Source organism: Triplophysa rosa, linkage group LG6, assembly GCF_024868665.1.
Source record: "Triplophysa rosa linkage group LG6, Trosa_1v2, whole genome shotgun sequence".
NCBI lineage: Eukaryota > Metazoa > Chordata > Actinopteri > Cypriniformes > Nemacheilidae > Triplophysa > Triplophysa rosa.
Genome location: NC_079895.1, coordinates 18047635 through 18065846, shown reverse-complemented (window position 1 = coordinate 18065846; position 18212 = coordinate 18047635). Strand labels below are relative to the sequence as shown.

Genomic DNA, 18212 nt, shown 5'->3' with positions numbered 1-18212 from the left:
TCATCTGTGATTTTTGTTCTTCTTATGGGAAAATCTCATCGATTGGAAACAGTGGCTCCAAAATGTTTTTTAGATATTTAAGCCAAACTTAAATTGCACAAATGTGTAATTACATTAGATAGCAAAATCTACAAGGCTTTTTCATGTCACAAAAAAAGTTTGATATAGGCCTACTTATCAAAATAATAGAAATGCATTTAGATGCTTTCTGGTTGTGAATGTTAGGAACATTCATAGATAATGTAACAAACTACACCTGTTGTTCAGATGTTAGGACACCTGTGTGCATCTAAAAGCAGTTGTGTTCCACTACATCCCCTGAATGCCTAAGAAAATACTAGTTCTGTAAAAAGCTCCAGGATGATTTTGTCACCTATCCATACATTTTATGAATTGTATGTGCCAAAGAGTGTGAAGAAGTGTATATACTTATTATGGTATGCAACGGCTGCAAAATTATAAATCATATCTTCATTTACTCCTAAACAGTTCTAACCAGGTGTGTGGCGGCTGGTTAGGATGTGGTGCTATAAAATGTCATTATTAAGCGAGCTGTGATTGAATTTAACTCAATGAACATTGTTACAGTTTTAAGGACACCTGTTAAAAAAACAAGTAGGACCTATCATGATAGAACACTATTTTGTAAACAATGTAATGTCCGACATTTGAACTACAGCACAGACAAAATTGTCCCCTTCAGATCCACGGTAATCTAATCCAATATGTTCATAAAACAGAGGCTGTCATGCCAGACGGAGGGTAAAAAAATGATCTTGATTTCACCTCCCTCTCTTATTTTTTCCTCCGAGACATAAATTCCAAACAAATTTTGTGCAGCTGTCTGTGTCCAGGCCTGCCTGGGAAAGAGAGCAAGAACATAATGCCAGAAGGGGCTTCTGTGAGAATTAGTAAATATTTTTTTAATACTCAATCTTTGAGTCAATGAAGCATGGGGCTGACGAGAAGGCAGGGGCACTCTAGCACTGACGGGCGAGATAATTTTGATTGATTTATTTTGCCACCATGTGTTTTCTGCATGCAGAGATGGTTGAGACATCTCCGACTGCACAGATCTTCTATCACGACCTCGAGGTAGAGGAAGATAAGAACCCAGATGCAGGCAGGCAGTGAAGGGGTTAACTCAACAAGACTTTAATTAAATGAACAAAACAAAGGAAAAACCCACGAGAGGGTGTCAAACCAAGAACAAAACTAAAATACAACACTAGAACAAAAACTTCCCACGAGGGGGCCAAAAACAGCAGAATGAAATAACAAAACATGACCAAACGACAAAGTAAAAGGCAGGGAAGTCCAAAACGTTAAATAATAATCCCAAAGCCAAGGCAGGAACAAGAAGAGCTCACAAATTAGCACTTACGGGGGACATTCACCAAACACACACATACACAATGTAATACACGAGCACAGGACAAAGAAACATGAGGGTATATATAGGAAAGACAAATGAAGAATAATGAGCGAGGGCAGGTGTGGAACATAAGACACGGCAGGGAGGCAATACATGAAACGAGAGGGCGGGGCCAATGACAAGACACGAGAAAACACATGAGATGTCAGAAGATAAACATCCCATGGTCTTCTCACACAAAACCTAAGGCTTTGCCATGGCTCTGCTACTGGACCAAGAAAAACATGACTAAATGAAGCAGAGCCATGACAGAAGCCCCCCCTTTAATGAGCACCTCCAGGTGCTCACCAAGGGGTAGACGGACGAGACAAGACCGACTGGGAGACAGACAGGACAAGTCAAAACAGAGAAAACAAAATCAACGGCAGACGTGACAAAATAACAACAGGGCTAGGGTGGGACAATAAAAATAACAAACATGGGAGGGGGGGTGGGGCCAAACAAGGGCTCATAGGGGGCAGTCCATGGGGGTAGGGAGAAGGGGGAATAGTCTTAGTCCCCGGCTGCACTTGAGGGCGTGGAGTCCTGGGGGACTTAGGGGAAGTCCTGGGGGGGACCGCCGACTTAGACGTCGGCGGGACAAGGTTGGGCGCCGTCTGGAAGGACTGGATACCGGCTGCCCTGGCTGGAAGGCCGGTTGCTGCACCGGACTGGACATCGGCTGCACCGGACTGGATACCGGCTGCACCGGACTGGACATTGGACTGGACACCGGACTGGACGCCGGCTGGATCACCGGCTGGACAGGACTGGACACCGGCTGCACCAGACTGGACACCGGCTGGATCACCGGCTGGACAGAACTGGACACCGGACTGGACACCGGCTGCACCGGCAGGGATGCCGGTTGCACCGGCTGGGGTGAAGTCCGCGCTGCCCGCCGCTGCCTCTTTCTCTTCAGCTGAGCCACCCGCCTGGAGGTCGGCTGAAGAAAAGAGGCAAATGGCACGGCTGGCTCTGGCTGGGACTCCTCGGACGTGGACCCCCAGGATGCTCGCCTCCCCCGCTTGCCACCAAGGCTGGCTGGTGGTGGAGAGGCTGCAGGAGGTGAGGAGGAGGATGGTGTGGAGTCCCCCAAGGTGAGAGTACCCACCACACGGTCCTCCGGGATGGACGCCAGACTGGGACGAGAGGAGATTGGACTATTGCTGGGAGAGGAGTCGTTGCCACACTACTCTCGAAGCTGCAACCGTTCCACTAATTGTGGGAACGGCTGGTAAACCAACTCCTCCCGCTCCGGAAAAGATGGTGGGTCGTCCATCCCGGCCATGAGGTAGGCACTCACCAGTACCTCAAAAACAGGGCAAAACAAAAGACCCGCGATGGGGTACAAAACTGGGACGAGAAAAATAATAATGCTAAATCACAACACAAGACTCACTGAACACTAGACTAATAAACACTAGACGGAGACTAAACTAACACTTACTACAAAAGACGAACGGCCTCAGGAACAGGGAACATCCAACATGGAACGTGATCCAAATAGCTCTCACAGGATACAGTGAGAGTAGAGCACACACAACAGCTTCGAACATGAACAACCACAATGAACGAGCAACGAGACAGAGAAGACGAGGGTTTTTGAAGGGAAAGACAAACGAGGGATAATGACACAAGGCAGGTGAAGGTAATGGAACACGGACGGGAAGCAATACGCGAAATGAGAGGGGCGGGGCGCATGACAAGACACGAGAAAAGTCAGAAAACACATGAGAAGTAAAAACATGGACAACTCATGGTTTTCTCACATAAAACATAAGGCTTTGTCATGGCTCTACTACAGGACCAAGAAAATCATGACTAAGTGAAGCAGAGCCATGACATCTTCTTGCATACCTGGGATCCACTTTTGTTGACCGGAGGCAGTACAGCAGAGAATCACACACCAATGTTCATGATAGGATTTCGAGATATTCTCAAATATGGACAATGGAGTTCCTCTTGTGTTTACTATTAAGGCAGGGCTGACTGGCCCTTTAAACGATAACACATATTTAAACAGTTCTTCATGCTGAGTACACTGGCCTCTGACCTGTTCCAACAGTGGGAGATAGAACGTTCTGGAACAGCACTAAAGAGTGCAGTCTGCTTTCTTCACCTTATACTTACAGCACGTACGTTAGGGGTGTAAAACGGGATTAACTAGATTAAAATAAGTGCGCTTAGACTCTTAACACTTGCAAAAATGGTCTGTCTCTGGGCTTGGAGATGTATTGTAGCATTGTGTTATCTGACACAGGCTCACCATTCTGTCTTTGTATATCCGACTCGATCTCTTTCTATCAAAAGCACGCTTACACGGCGAGTTCAAATGTGAGTTCACCATCGCTACGACCAGAATACTGAAGATACCAAACACATCTGCTGAACAAATGGCTGAAGTGAAGAAACAAGAACGTTATTTCTGATGGTAACCTCAAGGGTCTGCGCTATGCTTGTGAATACGCAAATTGTGAATTTATTACAAAATTAGCAATGTTATTGGGATCATATTGAAGTTGTTATTAAGGAACAGCATATTCAGATGTTTCTCATAAAATTGCTTAGAAATAAAATATGGAGATTGTTGAGATTTCTTCCAAAACGCTACAGGAGATGTACAGTGGGGAAAAGTGCAAAAAAGTTAAATTACAGAAAAAATGTTAAATGCTCTCCTACTTGTAAGTCGTTTTGGATAAGAGCGTCTGCCAAATAAATAAATGTAAACAAACTGGGTGTAAAATAACAATTTTACTTTCTTTAAAAATTATTTTCTTTTTTCTGGTGTCCCAGCTTTAGAAATATTACTCTTCTTTTGTATGAGATTCCTAGAATCTCTTCCTCTGGAGGATAACAAGCATAAAAAAACACAACACATTAGTCTCCATTTGCTTTCCACTATATCTCATTGTCTTATTGGTGTCTATGAGAAAAAATATTGAATATATTGTGATTGAGTGTAATGTGATTTTTCTTATCATTCTAATACTCGAACCCCGAGGGAGATGTGAGCAGACAATTCACCATCACAAGACACTGATTGACGCAAAAGGTCTCGACACCAAAAATAATGAAGCGCATTCCTGAGGCGACAGGTCAAATTACGCACACACGGCATCCTTATCATTTCTGGGTTTTCTAATTGAAACCGCATATTGTCTCTGAGCAGTTTTAACGCCTTCATTACAACCTCAAAGACGCGTATAAGCAGCCACCAGCATTTCCAGGAAATTCTGGCATTAGAAGGCCGCTCCCTTGGGCCAAGAAAACAATCTCTGGTAAACATGTTTGAATAGAGGAAGAAATAGCCCCCAGTTATTTAGCAAAGGAAGAAATATGTGTGACACTCTTTGCAACCCTGCTGCATGGTGCAGGAAGGGAACCTGCCTTTGCACAGCTCTCAGTCCTGACACGTGGTCATTAGAGTCGAGACTCACCGTAATTGTGGTAAACGTTCGAAAACCGAAGAGCACTTAAGGCTCACCTATAGACACATAGGAATTTATGATTAATTTCTATTTTGTGAGGCAGTCTCCAGCGCTCAGTCTGAGATAGGTCGATGCAGACAGAGGAATCATGTTGCAATCCGTGTGTGAACACGTCCACACTGGAGGCCAAATCATGAACTCGGCTTCAGACTTGGGTATGACAAGCCTGCATCTCTCTATATCACTGTGATATGGGCACATTTATAGATGAAGGAATTTAGGCAAAACATTTCACTGACCATCTGAGTCTCTCACACAGCATAGCGAACAGGATGGGGAGCCAAAATAGTGCCCTCTTCTGGTGACAACCAATGAAACCAATGCAGTAAAGGTGGACAACAAGCAGAATCTAAAATTCACTACTAAAATCTTTGATTTGCTGATGCAAACATGTAAAATGTGAAAGAATGTGTATTTTCTGTATAAAAAATTATAAATATTATTAATATATAGCCATTTATAATTAATATAATATAATAAATATGAATAAATGTAAATATAGATTTAAAATATATTAAACTCAACTTCTGGACTGTGTTTGTTGATTGGTCTGGCTAGTGGCTAATAATATATTATATAGGCTAATTAATATTATTTTATATTAATATTTTACTGTATAATAATTGTATTAAATAAACAATTTGTTGAATGGGTCGTGTAATTTTGTCGCATTTAAGTTAGCCAAGTAAAAGTTCTTTTACTGGTAAACCAAAATAATACTGGCTAGACATAGGCTACTTGCTAGCTAATGTATTTTACTTAATGCTCTTTCTTTTGCTTGTTATCAGAAATAATCTTCATGGACTATTCCTGCGGATGTGTACCGGAAGTTAAGTTTGGATGACAAAGCGTGCATGCGCAGTAACTTTCATGTTGTTGCTTTGAAACGATCTATACAGGTGTACATAGTAGGATGTGCCAATTGGTTGGTGGGGTATTTGTCCGGCCCCTCTGCACTGTGATTGGACGGCTGCGTGAAAATTGAGATTGACTAGCTCAGTTTGTTCCCCAGGTTAAATATTTTTAATTTCTCGGTGCCCAGACAAATATACTGAGTGCCGGCGTAAATTGTGAACAGTTGCAGAACAAAATGCCAGTTGCTGGAGTATGTTAAAAGTGTGGCATTTCCTTTGGAAAAACAGAAAAAATATGCTGGTCTCAGGAAAAAATGCTTCTGTGGACACACGGCCTAATACAAAGGGTTGCGTAATATGTGTTGTCATGTTGAGATCAAATGACTACCCAAATACAAAACAATCTATCTTGATCATTCATAATCGGACACTTTTTCTCATGCCTGACATTGAATAGTGCATTTCTACAATGGCATCGGTAACCAAAAAACTATTGCTTGTGAGGCTGCATCCACAGCGCAGGGTAAACCACTACAGCACTTATTTATGATGTAGGGCTTTTTTGGGGGGGGGGCTTTTTACTTTTATCCATCGGACAGCGGAGGCAGACAGGAACATGAGGGTAAGAGACAGGGTGTGGAATCGGGACATGACACGGTTCGGACTTGAACCCAGGTCCCCGTGACCCAACAGCTCATGTATACGTCTGGACTGCTAACTTCTGGGCTACCACTTTGACTGAATTTAGGGCTTTTTAAAGCTATCTGACTCTTTGGGTAGTTTGTCAGATCTTTTGAAGACAACGTTTACAAAACATAAGATAATGAAAGTTACTTAAGCATCAAGACGACTGTTGTGGGCTACAATAATGACCTCTGCTGATCAAGTTTTCAGATGTTGGGGGAGGAGGGCTAAGAGAAGAGCCTAATAATTATAGAGGCTACATTAGTTTATTACTCTTCAAAGGACTGAAAAATGTGGCAGATCAATGATTACGCATGGCAATTTTGGGGATCATTTTTAGATAGCAATTTAACACAGAGGAAGGCCAATGAGGTAAAAAAGTCAGTATCGGATACAACAGCTGTCCTTGTTCTCTCTTCAACTTGGATCAGACAGGTTGAAATGAGGGCACAGGTCTCTAGGTCTGAAGGCCAAAGTTCAAGCCCCCAGAGAGACGTTGATGACCCATAATCGAGACAAAGATTGATTAAGTTTGGAGAGGGACTTGAGACAGTGGATTCTTTTACTCACCTTGCTGGAGGATTTTGCCAAAGTACTTGTTCTGGCTGGTACAGTTCCAGCGTCGAAAGCGAAACTGGTATTGACATTCTCGCACGCCCAGCTTTGCACCCTTGGCAACTTCGTTTACGATCTCCGGCTGGGTCTGGCATAGCTCGGCCTGCTTGCCCGCCAGGCGTTTTGTCTTCCTGCAGATGCTGTTTGGATCCATGACCAACGGACTCCCCACTGCCCTAAAAGAGACAAAATGAAATGTTTCATCAGATGACTCATTTGAACTGCGCAAGGTATGTGAAGATAAAGTGTGGTTATCTTCACGTGAACCACTTTACGTAATGTAAATCATTGTAAATTTTCATTTTAAGGTTCATTTTAAGGTCTAAGCAGATGCTCGTTCATTTAAGCCTTTCCCCGGTTTTAAGCGAACACATTGTTCCTAGCGGATGACAAAGAAAATATACAGAAAAAAGACAAGTACTTGAGTCAGGCACACTATAATGTCAGTGGTAATCGTATTACCCCTTTGAACATAAACAGATAACTTATAAAGAAAAAGCTGCATCTTAATTGCTGGGTTTCATCAATAGCGATGACAGATGTGTGTTTACACTTGAATAAATTGTTTATTTCAACTGCTAATGGGAGAGGAGGCCTCGGGTCCAGGGCGTGGTCTGCGCTGCCAGAGCTTCCCGTGACAGTCGCTATGACGTAATGAGAGAACGCCACAATCCTCGGGTTCTTTCTTTTTAATAACTCTGACTGTATCGAAGTGGAGTTCAGCGGCCATGATCCGTACAGCTGAAGTCGGTTTTTATCATTACGTTGCCGTCTGGGGGAGCAGATCTCTGTGAGAATACCTCATTGCTTTTCATTCACCCCTGTCAAGGCTAATCTTTCAGACTAGTAACATTAATCTGCCATGTGAGTTTGTTTTAAAAAGTCAAACCAACGCTCTTGCCAGTCGCCTTCCATGGCGGTCTGATAAGAAATATGAGAGAGGAGATAACAGCCTTTACAAGTGATACATCCCATCTTGATAGGCCTAATATTTCAATTGCATACATCCTCTCAACAGAGGTTTTAAGATGGGGAGCAGCACGAGTTTGTTTTGGTGTGTAATGTGCTTGCATGTGCTAAAGGAGATGTGGGATTGATTTCACTTCCACATTGCAGGATGGCATATTCTATAGCAAATGAGTTGCAGGGGCACATACGTTTAACCATTAGTAAGTTGATGCTAAACACTATATCACTGTATTTTATGTATACATCCTAATTCTGTATGTTTAAAATGGTCTCCTATAACCGTCAAATACCTTTTTTATTTTAGATTCTCTTCTGGGATGGACTTGACTAATAAAACACACCTATACTGGCCATTAGAGTTCATCTATGTTGATTTTAAATACATTTTCATGTTTCTAAATTAGCCATTCTTACGTAGCAAAGGCAGGACAACAAAACCTTGCAAAAAAAGTTTATTAAAAGAAGTTTATTCAAGTGTGCTATTAGTATACTTCTTTTAAATAAAAACTTCTCATTTTATGTACTTCTGAGAAATATACTCTTTGTATTTCTCAAAATTGACTTAATATTTTATTAATATTATCCTTGCACTTAATCTTTCGATTTGAGATATACTGAAAAGTATAATGAAATGTTTGGTTTGTTTTTGTAAAACGTGAATTTACATGTTCAAGTTCGTATAGTAACAATATGCAGTAATATTATATTAATAATGTAAACGTGAATTATATGATGTTAACTTCACTTGCAGAAAACCCACAAGTATACTTGCAGTTAACCTACCAAACCAGTAATTTACTAAGCATATACCTAAAAGTGTACTTTCATGAACTAAAAAATGAGCTACAAGTAGTGAACTAGTAAACAATCAGTATACCTATAAGTTGCAGTGTTGGGTGTAACTAGTTACTAAGTAATTAGTTACTGTAATTTAATTACTTTTCACTTGAAAAAGTAAAGTAAGGGATTACTCTTATTTTTTCTGTAATTTAATTACAGTTACTTCTGATGTAATTAAACTAAATACTGTGTGTAATATATGTGTGTGCAATAGTGGAATTAACATCAAAATTCAAAGTCTAACTTTAAAATGAATGCTTTATTGTATAATTCTCACATTTGTAATACTTTGGTCAGTAAATAAGAGTACTTTATGTAGTTTATATTATTTATTTGAATGAATTAAAAGAGCCGTTTCATGACTATCCTTGAATCACTTAACTCATCACGGTTGATGTAGGATATAGAAAGTAATTAGTAATAAGTAATTAAATACTTTTTGGAGAGAGTCATTTGTACAGTAATCTAATTACACTATTGAATGTGTAATTAGTAACTAGTAATTAATTACTTTTTCAGAGTAACTTACCCAACACTGATAAGTTGTAGCATAGTTACAGTACAAGCAAAAATGTATAACTAGCTGTGTACTTAAAGTTACTACTGTAACACTTAAAGTACAAAAGTATACTTTTACAAACTAGAAAGTGGGTTAATTTAGTCCCAAGAAGTACGGAAATAGTACACAAGTATAATTAGAAGTATAACACTGTCAGGATCTGGGACTATTGGTTCTTGTTTTTTGCCACTAGAGGTCACTGTTTCACCTGTTGTTCACATTAGCGTCATTGTCTTCACCTGTGCCTCATTTCACCCCAGTGTATTTAAGTTGCCCTTTGTTCTCTGTCCTGTGCTTGGTGTTTAAAGTCCAGTAGCCTACCGTTAGAGCAGTCACTAACTTTTTCTGGTATGTCTTCAGTCTTAAGTTTCTTTTGATTTGTTTCTTTTTCAACCCTTGGACTTTGTGGATTTTTTTGTCTTACTTATTGAAGATTTTTTTGGATATACTTTCTCATCCCGATTGGATTACCTTTGTTTACTGGATTATTTTTGGAACCTTTTTTTTATTAAAAAAAAGAGTCTTATTCACCCCGAGTCCTCTTGTGTGCGTCTCTTTCTGGTGGGTTCATCACTTCCCCTGTGGCTCTGTGGGAGTTAAGTAGTCTCATACACCGGAGACCCGAGTTCAAGCCTCGGCGCTGACATAACACTATTATTAGTATTATTAGTAATAATAATATTAGTAATATTATTAGTATTCTTACATAAAGTATACCTAAAATATACTTGAATTACATATACTAAATAAAATGAACTTGAAGTATACTTACTTTCTGTAAGGGAATAATGGAACAATGCAATTAATCATAGAGATTGTGACACCTTCATCAAACTAGGTATTCATTTGTTTGCATTCTAGGTATGCATGTGTCTGGGGGCAGGCAGAACTTAGAGAGGAAGCATTCAGAATGTCAAAACTGAGGGTAGTGTGCAAAAATGATGCCCTGTGCCACATAAATAAATATAATAATAGGTCAAATAGGTCACCGTGACAATATTATAATTTTTTAACCTTTTAAGTTTTGAATTTGGTTTTGACATGTGACCCACAGGTTGACCAGATCATCAGTAACTATGATTGTCATGGTTTCCATGGTGACAGGGAGAGATGGAATTCACTGTGTTGATGCATTAGTACCTCCTACAGATATAGATTTAAGATTCACAAACACCCACATAATTAAGATGTGCAGATACAAAGTTCACCAGCTGTCCAGCTTCTCTGAGGTATCTGATTATCAAACCTTTGGGTTTATCACTGCCAGTTCTCAAATAATATAACCACATTTTACAGCAGGAGGTGTAGACTCATAAAAATGCAGACAGTGCTGGACTCCCTGTAGACTCCCTCTTTCCAAGTTTCACTGTTAAAAGGGGTGAGACCAAGCACTGGATTTTGCTGTAAAGGAAAGCATGAATATCACAAAAGTGGCCCTAATATGGATATGTGGTCATATTATGGTTTGGGTGATATAGAGATGAAAGTATTTGTCTGTGTCTGATCAACCATCGTTTTCTTAATCAAAACCAGCCATGACCTGGGCCAAAGACATAACAACAGACAAAGAAACATGCTCGCTGAGAGAGTCGATCTTGACGTGGTGCTGACTATTCTAACATCACTTTTGCCATTTCTCATGCAATGATTCGTGTTGGATTTTCACTAGGGAACACCGATCCTAGGTCAGCCCATAAGGGCGATATCTAACCAGGCAGCTGCACAAAGAAAGAGACAACACACCCTATATCAACCATCATCCACGTGGCTTCATTCAAAGCCACTCTTTCCTCCTCCTTTATCTGGTGAGACTCTTGAATGTGATAAGCGAGAGATGGGGCCTAATCATAACATGGAAAAGGATGTACCCAACTCATGCAATCAGGAATATCCAAAAACACAGCCACACCGTGATGTATGAGCGAGATAATATAGACGGGAACAGGGGGAAACTGTGATTAAGAGAAGTTATCCAAATAATCAGTGCGAACATACACATGCACATTTATCTTTTTTTTAGTCCCCCGGAGACCTCAGGTTACATTATGAATTGCACGGTTACAGATAAGTCTCTTGTTTTCTTTTTCACTTCGTGAAAGAACGAAATTCATCCCTACTTAATCCCTCAAGTATGCTGGATATGAAGTCAATCACGACAGGGCTGGAACTGCACAGAGTGGCTCGGGTTCACTTCTGTGGTGCGTGGCGCCGTGCCATGGCACAATCTCCTCTTGGAGTGCAGCACTAAATCAAGCGAGTGAACCTCAGAGGTCCTCAACTCCATCGTGGCGACGCTGTCTGTCACATGCAGATGGAGCCACGAGAGGCACGGAACTGGAAAACGCAAGTAAAACCTCTCACTGAACGTCTGGAGCGAGGTGGACGCAGACACACGCTCGTAGGTGAAACGTTGTAAGCGTGACCAGAGCGGCCAAACGGCTGTCATCCAATAGTTATCTGATCCATCTCTCAAGGCCTCTTGATTGGATATCTCTCCATTCTCCAAATGAGATTCACTTCTCCCAGGCTCTGTGTGAACATCTGACATTTTGTAGTCTGGGATATGTTACATGGGTTGGATTAATAAAGACATCCAGCCTGATCTCATGGGAATTTGTAACTATTTCACGAGGTGGCTAATTTGTATGAATTCATACGATGTGAATTGTACAAAAACGTACAATTATTAGAAAAAAGCAATACTGAATCCCCAAAACCCACCCCTAAACCTAACCATTACTGGCGTGAAAGCAAATCCTACTTAAACATACAAATGGAATCAAACAAATTAGACACCTCGTAAAATAGTTACAAATTGCCTTGAGATGTGTTGAGGCATCTGTAAATGAGAATGGCAGGGTGCACACACGCCACACTGTACATTGTAAAAATATGCCATTGTTACCCTAGGTTTCCACATGACCTGATCTTTAAAGATCTCACAGGGTTTTCAAAATCATTGCCTCCCAGAATTGCACATTTTAGAAGTCTAGATTCTTTGACACACAGGTCATGGAGTACTTTGCTAATTCAGGTGTTAAATAAGACAGACATCACAATGTGCAATACTAAAGAGGCTTCGGGAATGCTTTAAAAACCCCTGGGGTTGCATAATGTGGGTTCATTTAAGCATATTAAACAATACAGTGTTTTTAAAGAGCGCACCCAAAAATTATAATTCTGTCTCGATTTACTCACACTCTTGTCAATTCAAAGAATGTTGGTAGCCAGGGCTGGACTGTGAAGAAAAATTGGCCCTGGCATTTTTTGGCCCACTTCGGCCCTCCAACATTTCTGTCGCCGGGGGGGGGGTTTGTTGTGCATGGATAGGTCTGTCAACCGGGGGGGAGGGGGGTGGTGGTGCATGGTTAAATCTGTCGATGGGGAGGGGGGGTGGAATGCATACGTGTCTTTTGCATTCGCGTTGCGTGCATTCGCATTTATAATACGTCCGTCTGAGCAGCCAAAGCGTCCGTTCCAGCCCCAAACGATAGCGGCCCACCGGGAAAACGCCCGGAATGCCAGATGGCCAGTCCGCCCCTGTTGGTAGCCGAACAACAACGGTACCCATTCACTTCAATTGTATGGACACAAAACCAATACAGGTCAACGCATACCACCGTTGTTAGGTTACCAACATTCCTCTAAATATCTTTTGTGTTCTGCAGAAGAAAGAAAGTCCTACAGGTTTGAAATGACAAGAGGGTAAGTAAATCATCACAGATTTTTCATTTTTGGGTGAACTTTTAATTTAACCTGAAGTACCACACGACACGTTTTTTTTTAGATTACCTGATCAAATGTAACAGAAAAGATATAGAAGCACACAAACCATTGCACACACTGTACACAAACAACATATTGGCAGTGCAGAGGCAGATTTGGTGCAGGTGCAATTTCACATCAATGCACAGAGGTGCATAAGATGTCATTTAAATGCAAACATGTCAAGATTATAAAGTTTTGATTAAAAAGGAAATGAGACGCAAACATGAAAGAGGGGATATGGCGCATGCACAGGCACACCTGTCTGACAGACCGCTGGCGGGCTGCCAGCACATGACCCCAAAGACTGGCTTCCTCAAGCACTCAGCTCTGAGCCGTGAATCAGAGCACAATCAGACTCATGAGAGCCAGTTTATCTGCCTCTGTTTCATCTCCTCTCAGCCCCACCATGTGAATGGCACGCTGTCCGTCTGTCAGAGACCCTCACACATCCCAGCACCAGACGAGAGGTTTGCGATGGCATGCGCCATGCCCCAAAGAAAGCATCATTGTCTATTGACTTTTTTATACTTCCAGGTGTATTGGCTTGTGTATGTGTGCTCATGGAGAGCTTTGGGAACAGCAGCGCGCTGACCTTTATGTGGATACAAATGAGGTGGAAATTTGGAAATGGGAGAGGGTAAACAAGCCCCTTGTTAAAGGTAATTTGGCTTTAATTGGATTGCCTCTGTTTATCAAGCAATCTAGTGCCTGTCAAACTCGTGCATTTCAGAGTGTTAAGTAAAGAAGTGGTTTATGATGACACCCACAGCCCTGAGGTCCACCTCAAATTCCAACTCTGACCCGCAATGTCCCTGAAACAGACTGCAACTTAACCCTTACTAAACATTTCATAATGAAATCTATTACTGAGAAATTACTAGAATAAGAATTATAATAACTGTTATGGTATTACAATTTGTTAGACATATCAGCACAGATTACAAACTGAGCAAATGTTTTTTTTAAACCCCTTTTAATACGTTCCTTTAAACATAATTTGTAAGCATCTTTAATTGTTCTATATTCTCAGAAGTATAAAACGGTTTCTGTAAATAACCATTTTTATATTATTTACAGTATTCATATTATTTACAGTGATTTTATTTTGGAACAAAATAAGCATTGTTTTAACTATACATATATACCAGTTTTTTTATTTGCATTAAACCCATAACCATAATTTTACTATGGCCTCCTTACAAAAATCAGTTTAACCATGGTACTCCTGGTAAAACTACAAATAGTAATCAAACTTCCAAAAACATCGTGAGCCTAGCTACTACACTTTTATTATAATAAAACCATGTATCATTTTCCTAAAGGGCTGATATTGTAATTATTTATTTTGGGGAGATCGTGCTCAGTAAGTGAGGTGCCAAATAATAATATTCTTTGCAATGTCTCCCTGTCTAATCAAAAAAGTGCATCACATACGCACCCATGTCTCTCCAAACAATGAAAGCACTTTCTTTTCGATTATCGCAACACTGCTCATCCTGATCGAGCTGTAAACACGAGATATTACTTACCACCACAGCCCGATAATGTTGACAGGACACAGTAGAATAAAAAAGAGCGCAAGCTGCGTTCTGGAAAGTGGAATAGCCATTGTGAGATGCCTTTCAAAGTAAAAAAAAAATACGTAGGCTTGATGCCGAGCTAGTCCAAGTTTGACAGAAGCTTGTCCTGTGAACAACTTTGAAAATTTCTTTGAAGATTCGGCACCCCTAAATAATGCGCTTTCACGAAGCACATAATTTAGTGAGAACGAGCGTAAAATCCGCTTGGAGTGGAGTCAGCAGCTTCAATCTTATTTCTTCGAGCTCTTCATCCACCAAAAAACAGATAACGCGTAAAACAATCCAATAATGCAGCGATTCCAATCTGGGAGAAGCGCAATTATCCTGAGGTTGATGGAATGCGGTCAGACCTCCTGAACTACTAAAACGCCACAACTGTGTAAAACTTTAGCCTTTGGAATGCAAAATATTCACTTTTTCATTTGAACTACAAACTGTTGATCTGAGTGCCATGTGTTGAACCTGTGCGCGCGCTCCCTGGCTTGTGCGAGTGCTCATCCTGATCCACACAGGTAGACGTCTAGAAGGTACTTCATGCTTTTTCCTGCCTTCAGCTGGGGACCTTCTCCTGATGTAAGAAACACAAAGCTCATCACCCACTCAATGACGCCGCCCGGGGCTTGAGTCAGGAACCTTGTCATACAGGAATAAAGGTTATAATTTACCGGTTCTAGAGGATCAGGTATAGTTCACAGCACACCGTGAATGATATTGTTTAATGCTGTTAAGCGGGTTATTTGGGATAATTGTTTGTTTGTAGAACCTGCTGAGATATAGAGAGGTGAGAAGTGAATTTGCATAAGTAATAAAATTGAACAGCAATGCTCACTCTCTCATAAATATATAAAGTTACCAAACAGAAAAAGGTTTTACCTTAAAGTGCTGGGTTGTTTTTCACCCATGCTGGGTAAATATTGGACAGAACACACTGCTGGGTTAAAAATGACAAAAAAGTGGGTTATTTCAACCCAGCTGCTGTGTTGTTTCTACTCATGGTTGGGTAAATTTTATCCCAGTAATGTGTTCTGTCCAATATTTACCCAGCATGGGTCAATAACAACCAGCACTTTTTAGAGCGTTTGCAATTCCAAGCTCCACAATCACAATGATTGTTTTATTGTCAGTCAGGATGCTTGAAAGAAGTCAAATAGCCTACAAATAAAAAAATACAATATAATGAAAAAATACAGTTCAAGAACCTTAAAGAGCATTGCTTTAAAATGTTTTCTTCCATTCTTTTGGAGAACATTTTGGATACCTTTTTCATTTAGAACGGTTCATTTGTAATTTTGCACATGCCCTGCTGTTTGTTTTTCTTATTTTTATTCCTGTGTTTATAAAGAGGTCACTGGTTTGACATTGTTAAGTACATGTTTTGTTACAATATGTTCATGCATGATGTCTTAGAGTACAAACACATATCTGTCCAGTTATACAGCCCAGATTGAGTTAACAATGTGGACACATTTTTCCACTTTTACACATTACAGAGACCAGACATTAGTTCTCAGTTATCTAATAAATATTCCAAGTAACTTGCTGTCTTGCTCTTTCAGAAATATAGTCAAATATTTTAAATTTATTTTGTTGCATAAAGACAACCTAAAATTTGAGGTTAAATTCCATTCAGCTTGTGTGTTTGCATTCCAGCCCCCCATTGTTTAAATAACGATTTATTAACATATCAAATCACCAAAACATGTTCATATATAGCCTGTAATGCCTTTAAAACAAACCTATATATCTTACACGTTTGGCTTCTAATAGGTAAGCTCTCATTTATCATCTACTAACATCTGCGATATCACTCTCATTAACTGTCCCCCCAATATAATTTGTGACTCTCAAGATGGCTATTCATTTTGATGTCTGCATTTGCCGGTCCTGCTCTACCTCATCTCGTAGATGGCCAGAGGGTCCAGAATTGAAATCCAAGACCTCCCTGCTCAAGATCTGAACAAATGACACGGTGATGCAACCAGTCGCTTTATATTAAAAAAACATGCAGGTAAAATCAGATATGGAAGCTCTGTTTCTGTTTTCATAACTGGAAGCTGAAAGGAGATGCGATAGGCTGTTTATCTGTTATCTTAAGGTCAGGTCTCTTTGATTTTCTGCCTTTGTTTTCCCTTTGGCTTCAAAGCAGCAAATATGGAACAGTTTGAGATGCAGGTGTGTAGCAGTAGTAATTCTTCAATTTATCGTTACATAAAAGAAAGTAGATGACCCATCTGTTTTCTGAGATAGGATAATCGCACCGATCGCAGGACACAAATTATTTCTAGTTTGAACACAAATAAAAGTGCATTTGGCACTATGTACAAAATTTCATTGAGGATAAATGCATAGACCATGAGTTCATGTCTGGTCAAACCTGGTTCTACACATGGTATGTTTATTCTGGAATGTGGATAAAAATCACATGTACTTTTATCCAATAAATACCATCTAACTGCACATAGTAAGACAGGGGTGTTCCTGGTTATCCTGTAGTTTTGTGAGATGAAGAGCCTTGTTTATATTAAAGAACGTTATGAAAACTCCTTTATCAAATCCCATCTATATTTAACTGCTACATAATTGGCAACATGACTTTGACAAAACAGACTCATGCTGTCCTCTTTCTGCTTTTCTCTCTGCATACATATGTGTGCCTTTGTGTGTGTTTTGTTTGGGAGGAGCGATTCTTCATACTTGGCTTAAACTTTATGGACAATAAAGATCCCATTTCAAAGTACAGCAGGGTGTTGAGCCTGGGGTCTTGGCTGAGCGTTCCTGGGAACAGCCCTCTGAAGACAAGGAGAATATCTTCAGCTGACACACCGCGCTGAAAAATCCCCATTCCGAAGTTGGGTGTCCACCATGCGGGCTGTGTGGCAAGCCATCACTTATTTATTCAGCACTGACTACGATCAGTCGGTCCCTGCTCATGCTACCAAAACCCATTGTCCAAAAATGCTGGTAATGATCTCCCTCCTTTTTCCTATTGTTTAACATTCTGATGTCAAACAGGGAGGGAGACTACTCCCAGTTACGTTAGCATCCCATACGATTAGAAGTCCCATTGCACACAATATTTTTTAAGCGCAGTTAAAAATTACGACTAAATCAAAACCACATGACGCTTATGTGCCATATAACCTTTATAAACAAGCCACAGTCATTTCTGGAATCCCCACGAGAAGTTAAGTTTATGAAATTCCTTCACCACTGGCAGTAGGGTTTGTGTTATAAAACGTCAATATTGCCACACGCTTCTGTGTGTCCATGAGCCGACTGCCCGGCATGAAGAGAGGATATTGTCAAGTCATAAAATGACCTAAACAACAGAGAATGGGATGGGATTCGGCCTGCATGCTGTTTCCTGGAACTTGCAGCAGATGAGTAAGATTTTGTCTCTTCAGAACACGAGGGCAGAGTAAAACGTATAATCACAGC

At 40.5% G+C, this 18212-nt stretch overlaps 1 protein-coding gene across 1 annotated transcript in view; it reads right to left on the bottom strand.

Moving 5' to 3' along the window:
• Nucleotides 1–15346, bottom strand: part of wnt6b (wingless-type MMTV integration site family, member 6b) — a 31740-nt gene extending 16394 nt beyond the window's left edge. Inside the window, exons 1-2 of the mRNA XM_057336701.1 lie at nt 14724–15346; nt 7014–7234 (exon numbers count right to left, since the gene is read on the bottom strand). Coding sequence (XP_057192684.1) covers nt 7014–7234; nt 14724–14803 — 301 coding nt within the window. The 5' untranslated portion in view covers nt 14804–15346. The remainder of the gene's footprint in view (nt 1–7013; nt 7235–14723) is intronic.
• Nucleotides 15347–18212: the final 2866 nt, after the last annotated feature.